This window comes from Hemibagrus wyckioides, linkage group LG25, assembly GCF_019097595.1.
Source record: "Hemibagrus wyckioides isolate EC202008001 linkage group LG25, SWU_Hwy_1.0, whole genome shotgun sequence".
Lineage (NCBI taxonomy): Eukaryota > Metazoa > Chordata > Actinopteri > Siluriformes > Bagridae > Hemibagrus > Hemibagrus wyckioides.
The window spans coordinates 9,803,392-9,822,442 of NC_080734.1; the positions used below are offsets into that span (position 1 = coordinate 9,803,392).

Sequence of the window (19,051 nt, forward strand, 5' to 3'; positions counted from 1 at the left end):
TATCATGAAAGTAGGGCATTTAAGTAGAAGCATGCAATGGTGATTTCCTCATCTCAAACAATTTATTGAAACAAAAGCCAACAACAGTGGTGGGTATACCACAACAAAAAATGTCTCAATAATTTGTAATGTGCCCTTGACCATCAATTACAGCTTGACAACGACGTCTCATGCTGTTCACGAGTCGACTTATTGTCTGCTGAGGCATGGCATTCCACTCTTCTTGAAGGGCGGCCCTCAGGTCATTGAGGTTCTGGGGTGCAGGGTTACGAGCTTGATGATGCAACCTCGATGAGCTGGAGCATTGTCGTCCATAAAGATGAAATTAGGCCTGTGTTGTTCATGCAGGGGCACAATGACCGGATTAATGATGTTATTCAGGTAGTATTGGCTTGTCACTGTACCATTCACAAGATGTAGGGCAGTTCTGTATTGAGTAGACACACCTGCCCAGACTGTAACACCACCACAACAGTGGCTGATGCATAGCGCTCTCCTTGACGTCTCCAACATCGTTGGCGGCCATCATTTCTACTCAACGTGAATCGACTTTCATCAGAGAACAGCACTGAGGCCCACTGGTTCCTCGTCCAGCTGGCCCATGCAAGACGATGACGCCTGTGCCTGGTGGTGTGGTCAGGTACCCTTGCAGGTCGTCTAGCACGCAGACCACGTTGATGTAAACGGTTTCGAAGTACGGGTCTGACGTGACACTTGGGTGCCTCTTACCTCCCTTAAATGTGCCTGGAGTTGAGTGGCATTCATCATCCGGTTCCGCAGGGCACTGTTCACAATGAAGCGGTCATCAACGTGGGATGTGGCCAAAGGACGTCCACTTCTCTGCCTTTCTGCACTTCAGTCTCTCTGTATCTCTCTCGCAACCTGCTGATGACACTCTGACACTCTAAGCTCAGTGGCCACTTCCCTCTGAGAACATCCTGTTTGAAGCCTCGCAATGGCGAGGTACTGTTGATCAATTGTTAGGTGTGGTCTTGGTCTCATGATGTCAAAATGTGAACAGCATGATGAAGAGGACTGTTTAACTACCAATTCTAATTGAACCAGAAAATTTATTGGTTGATTCATGGATCAAACACCAGTTGTGAATTTTGCCGTTAAGCACCTTGTTAGAGAACAGCAAGTTATGCAAAAAGTGCTGAAACACTGAACAGTTGGACATGTGCATTCAAAAGTGTAGAGAAGGTCAAATTTAGTTCACCTGTAGAGGTTAAAGTGCATTTTAGGTGCATCCTGAAATTTCACCCGAAAGCCGAATATCCTTAATATTTTATGAGTAGTGTATATCCATATTTGTACCTAATGCAACTCCTGCACATAAGACCTCCACTTCCCTGTATATATTGACATCCATAGCTGTGTATATACGACTAATGCACTTTTGATTAGATGCCCATTGGCTTTGTACATACTCTTTGCACAATGACAGTAAAAATTTATCTAATCTAATATGTCCTATAATTGTATAAATATTACATTTTTTCCATAATGTTTTATGTAAAGAACTTCTAACAGTGTAGCAGTAATTTATAAAAACTGACAAATATTGACTATATTAAATATATATATATATATATATTGACTGCAGTCTCAGCAGACATGTTTTTTTTTTGTTTTTTTTTGTATCCAAAACTTTTATATACAGTAGTGACTCCATTTATTGGCATTCTTTAAATGCCTTTTTTTATTTCACATTTGTATTTCTTTTAGAATATTTTTTTCTTAGAATAAAACCTAGAAATAAGAGTAAACTATATAAGAGTACACATATAAGAGTAAACATATTACTAATTTACATTAAAATAAACAGACTGGCTGCAGAAAAGACATATCTTTTCTTTTAATCGTTCTGCCCATCTTGAGTACTTGTTTTGTTGTTTTTGTCATGTCCTTTTGTGAATTGAAATAATCTTTGAATACGCCCTTTTGCCTCAGTATGCCTCTTAGTATAACTGTAGTATGTGTGAATACTCTTAGGGTGGCATTTAAGTAGAAGCATGCAATGGTGACTTCCTCATCTCAAACAATTTATTGAAACAAAAGCCAACAACAGTGGTGGGTATACCACAACAAAAAATGTCTCAATAATTTGTAATGTGCCCTTGACCATCAATTACAGCTTGACAACGACGTCTCATGCTGTTCACGAGTCGACTTATTGTCTGCTGAGGCATGGCATTCCACTCTTCTTGAAGGGCGGCCCTCAGGTCATTGAGGTTCTGGGGTGCAGGGTTATGAGCTTGATGATGCAACCTCGATGAGCTGGAGCATTGTCGTCCATAAAGATGAAATTAGGCCTGTGTTGTTCATGCAGGGGCACAATGACTGGATTAATGATGTTATTCAGGTAGTATTGGCTTGTCACTGTAACATTCACAAGATGTAGGGCAGTTCTGTATTGAGTAGACACACCTGCCCAGACTGTAACACCACCACAACAGTGGCTGATGCATAGCGCTCTCCTTGACGTCTCCAGCATCGTTGGCGGCCATCATTTCTACTCAACGTGAATCGACTTTCATCAGAGAACAGCACTGAGGCCCACTGGTTCCTCGTCCAGCTGGCCCATGCAAGACGATGACGCCTGTGCCTGGTGGTGTGGTCAGGTACCCTTGCAGGTCGTCTAGCACGCAGACCACGCTGATGTAAACGGTTTCGAAGTACGGGTCTGACGTGACACTTGGGTGCCTCTTACCTCCCTTAAATGTGCCTGGAGTTGAGTGGCATTCATCATCCGGTTCCGCAGGGCACTGTTCACAATGAAGCGGTCATCAACGTGGGATGTGGCCAAAGGACGTCCACTTCTCTGCCTTTCTGCACTTCAGTCTCTCTGTATCTCTCTCGCAACCTGCTGATGACACTCTGACACTCTAAGCTCAGTGGCCACTTCCCTCTGAGAACATCCTGTTTGAAGCCTCGCAATGGCGAGGTACTGTTGATCAATTGTTAGGTGTGGTCTTGGTCTCATGATGTCAAAATGTGAACAGCATGATGAAGAGGACTGTTTAAATACCAATTCTAATTGAACCAGAAAATTTATTGGTTGATTCATGGATCAAACACCAGTTGTGAATTTTGCCGTTAAGCACCTTGTTAGAGAACAGCAAGTTATGCAAAAAGTGCTGAAACACTGAACAGTTGGACATGTGCATTCAAAAGTGTAGAGAAGGTCAAATTAAGTTCACCTGTAGAGGTTAAAGTGCATTTTAGGTGCATCCTGAAATTTCACCCGAAAGCCGAATATCCTTAATATTTTATGAGTAGTGTATATCCATATTTGTACCTAATGCAACTCCTGCACATAAGACCTCCACTTCCCTGTATATATTGACATCCATAGCTGTGTATATACGACTAATGCACTTTTGATTAGATGCCCATTGGCTTTGTACATACTCTTTGCACAATGACAGTAAAAATTTATCTAATCTAATATGTCCTATAATTGTATAAATATTACATTTTTTCCATAATGTTTTATGTAAAGAACTTCTAACAGTGTAGCAGTAATTTATAAAAACTGACAAATATTGACTATATTAAATATATATATATATATTATTGACTGCAGTCTCAGCAGACATGTTTTTTTTTTGTTTTTTTTGTATCCTAAACTTTTATATACAGTAGTGACTCCATTTATTGGCATTCTTTAAATGCCTTTTTTTATTTCACATTTGTATTTCTTTTAGAATATTTTTTTCTTAGAATAAAACCTAGAAATAAGAGTAAACTATATAAGAGTACACATATAAGAGTAAACATATTACTAATTTACATTAAAATAAACAGACTGGCTGCAGAAAAGACATATCTTTTCTTTTAATCGTTCTGCCCATCTTGAGTACTTGTTTTGTTGTTTTTGTCATGTCCTTCTGTGAATTGAAATAATCTTTGAATACGCCCTTTTGCCTCAGTATGACTCTTAGTATAACTGTAGTATGTGTGAATACTCTTAGGGTGGCTGTAGAACTAACTCCTAGTTTGTTAAAGTGTGTTCAGTCGTACTGTATGTTCCTGACTGAATCCTGATCTTTATCCGCTTTGTATTTTCTTGTCTTAGACAGGAGTTGATGACCTACAGACACTGGCCGACCGACTCGCTCAGAAGAGTATATGCGCCTCTCTCTCGAAGAGCTTCCCTAAAATCACCATCATTGGCGAAGAGGTGTGTGTGTGTTTTTACTTCAGCTGTGTAAATAGAGAGTTTACTACACACTGCAAATGGTTATTAACAACACAAGTCACGCACTTACAATGCATTACAGTGATGGTGTGCTGTTACTCTGGGCTACTAGTTTGAGCAGAAAAACTAGCTTTTAAAGAGCAAATATTGCAGTTAAAGCAATAAACTTAAAATGGAGCTGTAAAATCAGCTACTGATAAGATTAGATTAGACTGGATTAGATTAGGGAGGTTTTCTGTCATTCTAATATACAGAAATGTACAGTAGAATGAAAGTCTTCTCCAAGGCATCAGAGCAACATCACAAGTGACTACAGTGAAATTCTGGGAACATGTAGTTCAAAATAGTGGAAAGTTACTTCATAAAAGAGAATGTAGTGAAAAAATAGCAATGAATAAACAAGAAGTACAAGACAATAATAGATACGGTGCAAGAAATAGTATATTTTATCTGTCAGCATCTCTTCCTTTTGTAATTGTTATAAAATTCTGATGCAATATTTCAGAAAAGTGTAATGCAATTGATCACAGCATTGATGTTACATCATCGTATTGCCTAGCCCTGCTGCAGATGATAAAAAATATATATAAAATTTATTTAATATGATTTGCATATTTTTGAGATCAGACTATCTAAATAAAAACTGTGCTTTTTTCCCCCTGTATATAATGTTGTTATTATATAGTTATTGGCTACATAGGGTTGAACGTTGTGATACGTGTTTGAGTAACTAACCTGAGTATCTAATATTATTCTAATCTAATAATCTGAGCAGTTCTGTTCATTTGTTTGAGACCTCCTGACCTGTGTTATTCTCACTCACTGCTGCTGTTTCTTCCTGCACTGCTAACATACCTTCCATTTAGGATCTGCCAGCTGAGGCAGTGGAAGAGGACCTGATTGAGACCGGCCAGCATGAAGGAATATTACAAAAGCCTTGTCCTGATGAATACAGCAAGTTAAAGGAGGAGGAGGTAAAATCATGAAAAGAATTTGTAAATCTCAATCCAAAGCATGTAAAATACGTTATTCATATAAAATAGTTTCATTATCACAGACAGAAATCTGGTGAGTCTCTGTTTCAACACCGTCTCGGAGACTCACTGACAGATCACTAGGTTTTCCTTACCTACAGTTGAAGTGAATGTTTAATGAAAACTTGGAACAGTATCAGTCTTTGTGAGTGGAAGATTTATCTGAGATTAGCTCCGCCCACTTTACACAGAACCTGGAAGAATTATGGTGACGGTCACATTCCGTATCTTGTGTACTGCACAATCCTGGAAAACCATCTATTAAAAAGACAATTTAAAAAGTATTAATCTGTTAATTTTTCATTTAAGAAAGGGTAGATAAGGTTGCCTTTCTTTCTTAAAGATTTTAAAAGGTCTTGAAAGTCCCAGAGCCTAGCTGTGAAGTCTCTGTGTGAACTTAAAGTACTCTATGTTTCTGTCTTTCAGCTGGTTGTGTGGGTTGATCCTCTAGATGGCACTAAAGAATATACGGAAGGTAAGAGCGTCCCATCGTCTCCATCCGACATGTACATCATGGCTCACATAAACTCCTTTGTATACGGCACAGTCCATGTCTCCTAGTTTTCTTGTATTCTTCATTACATACCAGCTTGTAATGTAAGGGTGTTAAGATGCAGTATAAAGAGTGTTGAAGGCTTCTACTGATGTTAAAACCTTGAAACAGGGGGTGATGTGGTACTCAGGTCTCTGTAGGGTTCCACACTGGTAATTTCCCAACTCCCAGTAGATGAATTGGATAAAATTGGCCACAGGTGAATTAGCGTGTGTGTGTGAATGAGTGTGTTTGTGGGAATCAGTGCATGTGTGTGTGTGTGTGTGTGTGTGTGTGTGAATTAGAGTGTGTAAGCATGGTGTCCTGCCATGGATTGGAGTCCCATCCAAGGTGTGTTTTTGCCTCATGCCCAATTTTCCCAGGATTTTCTCCAGATTCAGAGCAACTCTGACAAGGATAAAGTGGTTACTATAAGTGAGTGAGTGAAAAGAAAAAATGCTCAGGCAGTCTAAACGAAGATGTAGGGAGTGTCAGTGTTTGGACTTGAATGCTACCAATAAAGTGCATGCTGGATATGTACAGAATAAAACATGACAAGGAGTGGCGATATAATAAAATGGTTAACAACAGGGTAAAACACCAATAAGCATTTTATTCCTGTTTCTACATTTACAAGCATGTTTAATACTGAGGTACAATCAGGAGTCAAGTTCTTTTTATTACATACCTTATAGCAGCTATAATTCCCTCACAACCTCCAGTTCCTCCCCCTCTTCTGTCACTCCCTCTTGGTGTTAATAAGACAGAGATGCAACAAGATACCGGGGAATTTTACACTGGCAGGTCAGTCTGAAACAGAGCAGTGCCTGCATGAAAAATTAGTAATGTGAAAGCTGTCATGTAGACCAGGAAGCGCATCATTGTACTGAACCTGAGACCTGTAGGGGTGTGTTGGTTCGGGTTGCATTGGAACTTGTACTCAGGTCCACACTTGTTGAGGAAGTTATGTAGCCTGCATGTGTCCGTCCATCATTTGTTTCAACAACATGTGTAGCATGAGTGGCATGGAAACACTGTGGGACACAAAAGCACAATAATCACCAAAATAATAAGAATAATTATTTAAAAAGTTGCATTATGTTCTTCATGCATGCTTAAGATAAGAAGCCAACTCACTCAGTTTGATTAAAAAAAATCGAGTGAGTCTGAAACCAGACCAACGCTGCAGGGGCACAGAGAACAATCACACTCTGATTCAGACCCCAGAAAATGTGCTCAGTGTGAAGAGCACCTCTCCCAAACTTGCCAACTTTTACTCAAACACTGATCCTCAAAATATGGTAAATGTTAAAATATCTCTTTAAAGAAGATCATTAAAAATTAAATAGCAGCACATTTCAGTTCAATTATGTGGAGCATCCACAATACAAGTTCCTGTGAAATGAGGTGTTACTACAGAAACAATTAAAAACATGCATTAATATAAACCTGAGGTTTAGCTGCCAAAGACATTACTGTCATAGCTGCTGTTATAGAAATCTAATCAACACCTGACCAATCAGATTGGAGAATTTAGCAGCACTCTGGTATAATACCATATATTGTAGTAGTGAAGTTTTTAGTAAAGGTCAAAACAGGGCATTATATTTTGAACAGAAGTTATAATTCTCACACTTGCCGTTTTCTCTCTTTTCATTTCTTCATTCCCTAGGGACTTGACTTTTGTTTCATACAGTCATATTGTCTTACACTGATCCACTAGCCCCTTTTAATCTCTCTCTCTTTCTTTCTCTCTCTATCCCCCTCTCTCTCTCTCTCTCGCTCTCTCTCTCACTTTGTTCCATCTCTTTCTCTCTCCCTCCCTCTCTCTTCATCTCTGTATCTGTGATTCAGCTGCATACATATTGAACAGTCCAGTTGTCTGTGTGAACTGGCTCCAGGCCCACAGATCTCCAACAAGTATGCTAATCCATAATCTGTTCTTCTTTCCAATCCTGGCTTTACCACGCCCTTATCAACTTCTCCTCCTAGCATGTCAAATGAGTGTATTGTTCAGCAGGTGCACACTTGAATCGGTGTGTAAATCTTCAAATATATCACTGTTTGTTTCCTTTAAACCCTGAAGAGTGACATATCGAATTACTAGCTAGTAGTGTTTTTAAGTTTCTGACCTGCTCCATTTCTCAGTCTCTCTAATCCAGCAGCTCTTTGTGTATTTTACATATTTCAGTATCAGTGGATGTTGCTACTGATTTCATGCATCTGTGTGCCTAAAATATTAGAAGAGCTATTTATCGTTAATTTATGGTGCAAAAATCCTGCTTTTTAAAGAACAAACCTGAGGCTTGAAATACATTTTATATATTTACACTTTTTACAGCCCAGAATACTGAAATGAAATGCTAAAACGTTTTGATAGTTGCATTTATATTTCAATTGCATAAGCATTAACCCAGTACCCTCTAACACTAGCATATTCTGATAATATCATCATAATAATCTGGATAAATGTCAACAGATACCATGGCAACGTAATCTAATGTAGGAGTGATGAAATTGTCATATTGCACAAGCCAGAATTGGAGCTAATTGTTATACTGACAGAATCAGTCTCAGCAGTAGTGCTACACTATGCATTTTATCCCATAAATAATGTTAAATTGTGCATCTCATTCTTAAGCAAAAATAATCCCAAGAAGCAAGGTCATCTGTTTTTATAGTAAGCAGATCTGAAATATTTATTTCCTTACCCACAAATATTTTTTTCTATGTCACTGGTTTACCTTACTTATACATTTTTACTGGAATTGCCAATTTGATTGACAGAATATAAAGTTATGATGACTCAGCTGACCTGTTGTACTTTTGCACCTAAAGCATGAAAACAATTTAACAAAGCCGTAAAAACCACACCTTTTCAACTGTAGAAACACATTGTCCTTTATCTGAGGTATCACTAATAAACATCCTCAAAACAGCCCAGAATTGTTCATAAGATCGTTTGATACGGTATATATTAGATACTCTAAGAAGAAGAAATTTTTATGAAAAGGAAAAGCTATTTTAAAACCAAGTCATGTGGAGTGTCTTATCAGAGATGTGTGTGTGTGTGTGTGTGTGTGTGTGTGTGTGTGTGTGTTTTCAGGGCTCCTGGATCATGTGACTGTGTTGATAGGCATCGCTTATAAAGGAAAAGCAATCGCTGGTGTGATCAATCAGCCCTTCTACAACTACCAGGTCTGGCTGTTACACACACTGTAGTACCAATGGTCCATATTGTCCAAAACATTCATAAGTCAATACATCAAACGATCTGTATCTGTAGACATCCATTGCTATTCTATCAGGGTGTATGTTTGTGTGATGTCTCTGAGTGTTTTTAGGTTTAGTTATGTGTGTGTGCAATGTGAAATTTCAGGCCGGTGCGGGTGCCACTTTGGGCCGAACAATCTGGGGAATGTTGGGTTTGGGAGCCTTCGGGTTCGAGCTACAGGGAGCCCCAGAAGGGAGACGCATCATCACCACCACTCGCTCTCACAGCAATAAACTTGTTACTGATGCTGTCCAGGCCATGGATCCTCATGATGTCATCAGAGTGGGAGGAGCTGGAAATAAGGTATGTGACAAGGCTTCTTCTTCTTCTTCTTCTTCTTCGTCTTCTTCTTCTTCTTCGGCATACAAATTAAATTCGTTCTGGAGGGTTAAATTTCATCTGGAGAGTTTTTAAGGGGAAAATTTGCTAAACAAATTTTTACGTAAGAAAGAATGTAAAGCAGAAAATCCGTTCCAGCAACCCAAAAATATCACCAATACGAAGTGTATGTAAACTGTATGGCTGCTTACAAAGAACTGACCCAAGCCAAGCATTCCATGTCGATGGTCCTTACAGGAAGTCATGCCATCAGGCTTGGGCTAAAAATAGAACAGACCACCCATGCCACCAATCTGTCAACAAAAAAATCACCTAGCTTTTGAACACATCCTGAAAGCAACATTGGTATCGTGGGTTGGCTCTTTCGAAACAGCTTTTGCTGACTGAAAAAAAAAAATCGTAATATTCAATATCTCACTTCAGTTGGCTTCTCTTGGCTTTCCACTGATGCAAACAAGTTTTGAACGGCTGCCAGATGTACACGCAACTTATCCGGTGTTCGGTTCCGTTTGGTTCGTTCGTATGCTGAAAATGCTTCGTATGCCGATGCAAATTTCTTGCAAAATTTCAATTCTTGAAGGTTAAAATTCATAAAGGAGGGCATTCATATGCCAGGGTTCCGCTGTTTTTATTTATTTATTTATTTATTCATTAATTAATTAATTAATTAATTATTATTTTACCGTGAGCAAAGGTGATGTTGAGTGATATCATTGATCCGTACACAAGACACAAATCACCTTAAAGCATACAATCTATACTGCCTATGATATCAATTTCATATTCAAAACTCAAGACAGCGGGTCATCTTGTTTATAATCGTAAATACTTTCAAACATTACTGTTACCGGGAGATTGGGCTGAATTTCAAGATCAGTTTTAAGATGAACCTTCTAAGTGTTTTTGTTTAGGTGAAGGTCACATGACCCTGGTGATTTTTGGGCCTGATTAAGGATTCTGCATTATACTGAGGGTATACTCTCACACTGGGGAGGTTTAAATGAACAGCACAAGTGATTAGATTTTTTTCTCCCCCTGCGGTTTGTTTGTGATATAAACACCTTGTGTAATGGGTTTATATAGAAAATGACAATTATGTTGCAGCATGTGTGAATATAAAGTTTGAGGCTTTAAACATGCAGCTGCACATTAAAATAATAAGAATTAAAAATAAAAACAGATTAAAAACTTGAAAAAAAAAACATGTCTGGTGCAACTGTGTCAATTTACTACAGGAAAGGGAAAAAAGGTTAAAAGTTCATTGAAAATCAATGCACACAGCAACAGATGTACAACATTCCCCTGAGTGTGTGTGTGTGTGTGTGTGTGAAAGAGAGAGAGAGAGAGAGATTGGCTTGGAACTCAATCGAATCATATCAGGGTTGAACCAAATCATATTGGATAAGTTGTGAAATCTAAAAACTGTGTTCATACTGAGATGTGCATCATACCTTCTGGAGAAGGAAATTTCAGACCTCTACTCATGAGAAAGGCCAGTTTAATCCTGTAGGATTGCATTTTTCTTCTCATCTAACATCCTCAAAGTATAAACATAACATACAAGCAGGTGATGCAAACCATAGCAATAAAACTCATCCATCATTCAGTGATTGACAGAAATGAGGATTTAAGCATAATTAACCTGAAGTGCTTAGATATAAGAGCTAGAGCTGCTTGATACTGCCAGCTCAATTAGTGTAAAATAAAAAAATATATATATGTTAAATTCAAATTGCAGTTAATTGTTTAACCCTGGTTAGTCTGCTATTTGTTGTATATGTTTCTATGCACCTCAAGCTAAAAAAAATAATGCTTCGATACATGTCTTAAATCATTTAATAAAAGATTTGTGATTACTGATTTGAATTTAAGGTTAAGATCAGACACACATTTACCACAAATGCCAAAAGACATGGAAAGATCAGTGTTACTACATTCTAATATTTCCATTCCGCAAGCTAATAACCAAACCCATTCATTTTTACACAGACTCTCTCCCTGTGTATTGATAAGATCAGTGTTACCTCCTGTGCTTTTCCTTCACAGATCATTCAGCTGGTGGAGGGAAAAGCATCTGCGTATGTGTTTGCCAGTCCAGGCTGTAAGAAGTGGGACACGTGTGCAACTGAAGCCATTCTGCATGCTGTTGGAGGTAATGCAACATTTCTCTTTGTGTTTTATTCTGTTTTATTTCATAATACCTAAAGGTTAAAAGAGTGGTATGTCATAAAGCTTACTCGTTGGCTACCCCAAAGGAAAGCTGACGGACATGCACGGGAACGCTTACCGATACGACGCCGATGTGAAGCACATGAACTCAGCTGGTGTGTTAGCCACACTGAGGGATCATCAGTTTTACACCAGCAGAGTTCCCCAGTCCGTCCTCAAGGCCCTGCAGTCCGACTGAAAAAAGCCACAGCTTTATGGACATCTTCCTGCCTTTCGGGATTCCCGAATCATTAAATCAGTGACAAATTAGATCTGGTATTTTTCTGATGTGTTTTAATTTTTTAAATATTTGTGTACTTTCCAACATGTCTGAACACTTTTTAATTTTTTTTATTTATACATACACTAAGTTACCAGTTAATTGCATTGACAAGTCATTTATGTTATCCTGTTTCTCTAGCCCACGTGTCAGAAAAATGGTAGATAATCCAGTCGACATTTGAAGCTGGAATGACTGACAGTGACCCAGCTGTTTTGATTTTCCGATATTAACCGACACCCTGAAAGCCAACCCTCCTTCCCCTTGTCTCATGACTCTCATATCCTTTCGATTTCCTTGCTTGAAGGATGTGATTGCCGTGCAGCCCTCACAGTCCTGCAGAAAGTAGGCAGAACCTGACTGAAAAAGTGCTAAAGGATGAATAACACACACCATAAATGAGAAAATATGAGCTCCAGGCTCTTAGCTCTACACCAATAAGGTATCAAAAGCATAACTCTAGCAAACTGTTCAGTAAGTGTAGAGGGAAAACATTTACAAAAGCTCTAATTACTTCCTGTACTCACCAGCAATTTCATTATTTACATTTTATTAATTTGAGTGTTAATTTACCTGAATGATTTTGTTAGGTTTAGTGAATGTCTTTAGAGATTGTCAAGCCACTGGAAGACATTTTACAAACAGAAAAAGCTTAACCTTTTTCTTCACAGAAATCAAGCGATTATGTATGGTTCTGGTTTAATGTGATTTTGGAAGGATCATAGTGTATCAGTAAATATCTGTAGCTTTTTGGCAACATTAAGAAAACAACAGGGTGATAAAACCTTTTATGAGCCTGAAAAATCGAGGTTTGTTCTTTTGCACAGAGTCCGTCTTGTTTTAAATTGACCCAATGCAAACTTTTGGGGTCAGATTGGTGAAGTGTATACACTCTAATCTACACTCTAAAGTAGGGAGCTATCTTAACAGGAACACATGGACACCTGTACATTCCTGTAATAATCCAAACAGACAAACATGTTGAGCATCACAACAGCTGAACTCATGCATATACAGGGCAAGAGCCTCAGTTAATGACCACTGGTTTAAGCTGACATCATGGCCATATGAACTTAACACTCTTTACAACCGTGGTGAGCAGAAAAGCATCTCAGAATGCACATCATCTCAAACCTTGAGGTGAAAAGACTACAGCAGCAGAAGACAATATCAGATTTCAAACAGATAAAGAATGAAATAAATAATTGGAGTGGGCACAGGGATATTGAAACAGTTTTGTTGTGTATTATTAATTGCACAAAATGTTAGACAATATCTGAGCTGACCCCATGTTAATCTGGGATTAATTGTAGCACATTTTGTGTGGCTGTACTTCCCCTCCCTGCCAGCGGAGGTTGCTGTCACCAGAACTCTAACACTTCCTGTAACATTTTTATTTGGCTTTAGGAGATTTTAAACAGTTGAAATGAATGAACTTGTCTTTGTCAAGTAGGTTCTGAGCCTCTGTTTCATGCTGATTGGTGTTTGTTGGACCTTTGCCTTGTATTTTTGAAGCGGATTGCCTCTTGGCCTTGTTTGTATTTGACAAACTTGTTTTTGGTCATAGTCTAATGTTTTTCATTGTGATCGTCCATATGTATAATTGTTACCCTGTAAGGGAGTTATGTTTCAGTTCATACACAGCAGCATCTCGAAATGAAATGAATTGAAATTAAATTCACCTTCCTTTCTGCATCTTTAATGCTACAGGAGAGATGTGGGACATTACAAATAAAGCGTAAGCTCCAATTCAACATGTTAGTTATTGATTTTCCCCCTGCTGCTGTTTCATGGCTAAGGCACATGGGGTCAGTAGACACACATTGCGTTATAGTGTGTTTCAGATTTCTAACTGAGCATGAGCATTTGATGTCATGGCTAGAAACCTCATAGGGTCCCTGAATCGATCATGAGCTCAGTTTACCGTATGGGCACATGTTCTCTCGGTTTCTGTGTGGGATTTCTCCAGGTCCTCCAGGTTTCCTTCCACTGTTCAAAAACATGCAGGTAGGTTGACTGTAAATTCCACTTCGATGTAAATGAATGAATGTGCGCAGTGTGTTCTGCAGTCTTTCTGGGATTGGCCCTGGATCCAGGATGATTATTGAAGATAAATGTATGTTGGGGTTAATATTGGGAGAAATGAAGTTGAAAACCAAGTTTGCTGAACATTATTGTTTCAATTAATTCAATTCAGCTGTATTTATTTAGCACATATTACAATTGACATTGTCTCATTACAGAAATATAAAAAATCAGAATAGAAATGAAAGAGTTTGAAATGAAATTTATATTTATCCCTAATAAGCAGGCCTGAGGCAAAGGTGGCAAGGAAAAACTCCATGAGATGATGTAAGGAAGAAACCTTGAGAGGAACCAGACTCAAAAGAGAACCCATCCTCATCTGGTTGACGCAGGAGAGTGTAATTATAAATAATGTCCATCTATCAATCAACCCATCCATCCATCCATCCATCCATCGTCAGTAAGTGTATTATTCTGCTCAGGATCATGGTGAATCTGAAGCTTATCCCACAAACTAGGTTCATTTTTAACCAATTCAGTTGGTCTAATCACATCATTAGGTTTAAGAGAAGGGAAAATAAATGGAGCAAATTATCATAGATCAGTAATGTTGTATGGCAAATCTGTGTTCATACAATGACTGACTTCAACCTCAATGTGGTTGTCAGCATCAAGCTCCCGAAGCTGTGCTTGCTGTTAGGCTTGAGAAACTGCAGTGGGGAAAATAAGCATTTAAAATGAGTTTACATCAATTAATTATCACACCATGTGGTTCACTAAGAGGTAAAGTGTGAAGCTTTATACAAAACACTCCAGGGTCTGGGGGTGAAATTTTAACACATTTGCACCAAACCAAGCAATTACAGATATACCTAAGGGAATGTGCAGTATTCTTTTTCTATGGAGCATTTTTGATCATGTTCAGCAAAATCTTTCTAACATCCATATGGCCTGAAATCTGGTCAAGCACTTGTGTTAGCATGTTTAAGGATTTTAATCTCTATGTGTAACATGCCTTAGGAGGGGTTTAGCTTTGCTGTGTGTTAAATGCTTGTGATGAAAGAACTCGCAGTGGGCTATATTGTATTTAGGTGAATCAGATTGTTCTTAAACAGTCTATTTAAACCAGGTATTAGTACACGCTTTGAGATGGGTAATCACTCATGTATGCTTTGTTATTGTATTTCAGAGTATTTGTGATGGTATGTCATGACAAGAAAGCAATGTCACTCAAACAGCCTTAACACTACTACCTTAATATCAGCTCAAAAGGTTACGTAAATATCTGTGGTGCTCTGGGAATACCAGACAGATGTCAATATATATATATATATTTATTTATTTATATTCATATCAGCAAAATGATGCAGGTAAAATTTTGTGTGAAGGCTTTTTGTAAAGATCAGCTTAAGTGGACAAAAACAGCATTGGCTATGAACAAAGGAAAGACAGTATTCATGATGATGTTTGTTTAATATCGTATTTATTCCATGTTAGTGTCACAGTGCAATGAAATTTTCTCTCCTTTCTCTTTTGGGTGTTAGAGTGTAAAATGCTAGAACTAGTGAGAAAAATATATTTCAGTTCAGGGAAGCATGTTGTATGAAATCTCAAAATCTGAAGTGTTTTCCCAGGCTGCCACTTACACACACACACACACAAACACACACAAACAGTCTCATGTAACTTATATTTCCTGATTAAACTATGAGGACAAGGGCTTCAGGCCCTACATATTGGCTACTATTAATGGTAGGCTGCATGGCAGATTTTATGCAGCTAACCGCATCATCAGTCAGACAAAAATAAATGAGCATGGCAGTGGAAGGTTTTTTGGTGTTTTTTGGTAACATTCTGCATGGTGAGAGTGTGGCATGTGCTGTCATGTCGGTGTTCGAGCATTTCTCTTAAACACGTACAGTTCGCTCACACAGACAGACGGCTAATGTTCTTGAGCACATTGCACATGGCTATAATGTTACCATTATAGGGACTTTTGCAATATTTAGTTTTGTTGTTTTTAATGTTGCATTTGATTTGTATGAATGTCCCACATTAATGCAGAGACATGCCTCATTAAGCCTATAATGTTATAAAAATGTCCAACAGACAGTAGTTTTAAACTATTCAATTATTATGGTTGCTCCCTAACTATTTAGTGTGCGCAATGCCTTTATTATGATTTACTTCCCTCTATTAGTAATAAATTCAACAGCATAACAACAGTGCAATGATGAATATTCAGTACATACCCAAAATAAAATAGTGTATGTCCCTGTGGAAACATATATATACAGTATTACATTACATTAAAGTGAAACATTAAGACCATTTTTGCAGATGTAATATTCTAAAGCAGAGTCATACAGTAGGTTATTTCTTAATGAAGCAGTAATAAAAACCTTGCCGTTTCTCTAAATAGTTATTTCATCAAGGTGCTAAAAACGTCATGTTCGCTTATATATAGGATATTGCTATTATGAGAATGTGTGAACAGTTTCACTGACATAAATACGTTCATACAGTAATGAACAGATCTCATTTAGAACCATAAAATGGCTGTGTCTGAGTGGAGAGTTTATATGGCTGTGAGTGTTTGTTTTAATAGCCTATAGAAATTTCTTATTCATTCATCTTCAGTAACTACGTTATCCTGGTCAGGGGTTTACAGAGAGTATGCCAGGAACACTGGGCACAAGACAGGGAAAGGGGTGCCAGTCTATTACAAGACACCATGTGTACCCACACAATTGCATCTAGATGCAATTTATCTTATCTTGTGAGGTGTGAGGAAACTGAAGAACACAAAGGAAACCACATGGACAAAAGGAGAACATGCAAAACTCTTCACAGACAGTAATCTGAGCTCAGGATTGAGCTGCTCCCTGGAACTATAATTAAATTCATATGTTTACAACCCCCCCCCCCCCCAACTACACACATTTAATAATTCAAATAGTTGGGTGTAAAAAAACACAATTGGATGTATCGACTATTTTGGAACGTAGATTGATTCCTTGTGAAAATCACAAAACCTGAACAAAATGGTCTGTCCTTCAATATTATCAATGATGGGCCAGAAAGTATTAGCATTTACACTACAGATGTGTCCCTCACCCCTTCTGAATGTAGCTCGAGTCATCCGTTCATAATCTAATCACAGTCTGTCCAAAGTGTTTTTGCACCTGGCTTTTCATGCAGTCAAGTGAAATTCCAACATGAACCGATCACCAAAATATGGATATAAAGGCAAGATGTGAAATCCAAAAATTTTCATTTGGCAGTAGTTTGGAGAATAGTAAAGGAGAGCAGTTTGTCCTAGAAATAATACTGCACATTGTAGTCTTGGCTATTAAAACCTAAATGACACTCCCTCTTAACTGAAAAGACTTTATTAGAAAGCTATTCTGGAGATAAGGTTATAAACATCCCGTGGTTCTTTTCAAGTGGTGATTGCAAGTCCAAAACAAATGCAATACCTCCACCAATAGATGTGTTCAAGCATTTAAAATGTTCCCAAGTCTTACAAAACCCTCAAAGCTCCCTGGTCTGTGCAGAACTGTGTTTTCGATGTCAGCTCTAATCCATGCTCATCCACCACGAAATGGGTTTATTAAGAGTCTCACAGGTTAGGCTGATCTGCATTGAATTCATTCAGCGAATTACAGACCAGGTGGCAAATAACCAATTACTTTTTTTTTTATTTTTAAACCTCAGCCAATGTCAGCTGATAGAAATTTATTGGAAGCTAAAAATTTTTTACATTTTGATCTTAACTTTGAGGTTTAGGTATTCAACTCACATTAAGGTGTTTTATCTTACAATCAAAAATCACTTTTAATTCTAATAAAAGCCATTTGTAGAGATCACACATACAGGGGTTAGACAATGAAATTGAAACCCTGGTCAGTATGGTGCTGGAGGATTTATGCAGAGTGTGACATTTTAATTAGCAGAGCAAATAACACAGCTGTACTTAAAATATTGCAGTCCACTCAACAGAACGGGAGACATACCAGAGTTCAAAAGAGGACAAATTTTTGGTGTGTGTCTCACTGGTGCATCTGTTACCAGGACAGCAAGTCTTTGTGGTGTATTGAGAGCCACAGTGTCCAGGATAATGTTGCCACTTTAAAGGACCAACCACGTATAACCTCCAAGAGTAACTTCCTGATGCAACAGGAAGCTGTCTGAAATAGATGTCTGGATACTAATCTGGATTGTATCCAAAATATAATAAATAAATATAATAAATAAATATAATATAAAACCACAGCTGTCCAACTCACTGCAGAATTAAATGCTTACCTCAACTCTTCTGCCTCCACCAAAACTGTTCGCCTGGAGCTCTACAGGGTCAATATCATGGTCAGAATGCTATAGCCAAATTCTTGGTCACTTGTGCTAATGCCAAACATTGATTTCAGTGGTGCCAGCAACAGAGAATATTAGGCTGTAGGCAATGTAAAACATGTATTGTTCTTTGATGAGGCCACCATCACTGTCTGCACCCCGTCTGGGAGAGTTACAGTGTGGAGAAACTCCAAAGAGGCTCAAAACCCCTCTGGCCACTGTGCAGGACTTGTATTTTTCATTCCCAAGACGAATTGATGCTGTTTTGGCTGCAAAAGGAGGCCCTAGACCACACAAATAAATAATTGTGGTCTAAAACCAGGTGTTTCAGGCTCAGTGTCCAGTGTCTGTATATTCTATAATTTATAGGTGTAACACAATGCCACTAACTGCATCTGTATGTCTTTAGTACTTCAAATATTTGTATCTATACCTGCATTTGGATTTAAACCTGAAGTTTTTATTTATTTATTTATTTTAATTATTAAATTATTCTTATATTTCCTCAAGCTCAGCTACATAACTTGGCTTCATCCTTGGTAATAATTATCTAATAGATTTTTTTTTTAAATGATCATTTTTCTCTGCATTTTCTTCCGCCCACAATATTTCGTAACAAATGTAGCAGGTTCTATTCACCAAAATATATTTCAGTGAGAAGCCTAATTTATTTCAACCATAGTGACCCTGACCAGGCATTTCCTAAGGAGGATGCTGTGAATGGTATTGCATGTTAAAAAGCATGGCCTTCCTTTTCCCACAAGTCTAATATTTGAAAAACATCTTACCCTTAATCCCAGTC

The 19,051-nt window shown here is 38.1% G+C and overlaps 1 protein-coding gene across 2 annotated transcripts in view; it reads left to right on the forward strand.

Moving 5' to 3' along the window:
• Positions 1 to 11,863, forward strand: part of bpnt1 (bisphosphate nucleotidase 1) — a 15,390-nt gene extending 3,527 nt beyond the window's left edge. Inside the window, exons 3-10 of one of the 2 annotated variants that reach the window (XM_058379437.1) lie at positions 4,082 to 4,186; positions 5,071 to 5,178; positions 5,665 to 5,713; positions 7,625 to 7,690; positions 8,877 to 8,968; positions 9,150 to 9,347; positions 11,430 to 11,535; positions 11,639 to 11,863. In XM_058379437.1, coding sequence (XP_058235420.1) covers positions 4,082 to 4,186; positions 5,071 to 5,178; positions 5,665 to 5,713; positions 7,625 to 7,690; positions 8,877 to 8,968; positions 9,150 to 9,347; positions 11,430 to 11,535; positions 11,639 to 11,790 — 876 coding nt within the window. In that variant the 3' untranslated portion in view covers positions 11,791 to 11,863. The remainder of the gene's footprint in view (positions 1 to 4,081; positions 4,187 to 5,070; positions 5,179 to 5,664; positions 5,714 to 7,624; positions 7,691 to 8,876; positions 8,969 to 9,149; positions 9,348 to 11,429; positions 11,536 to 11,638) is intronic. The other variant, XM_058379438.1, reaches the window with a different exon arrangement.
• The last annotated feature ends 7,188 nt before the right edge of the window (positions 11,864 to 19,051 follow it).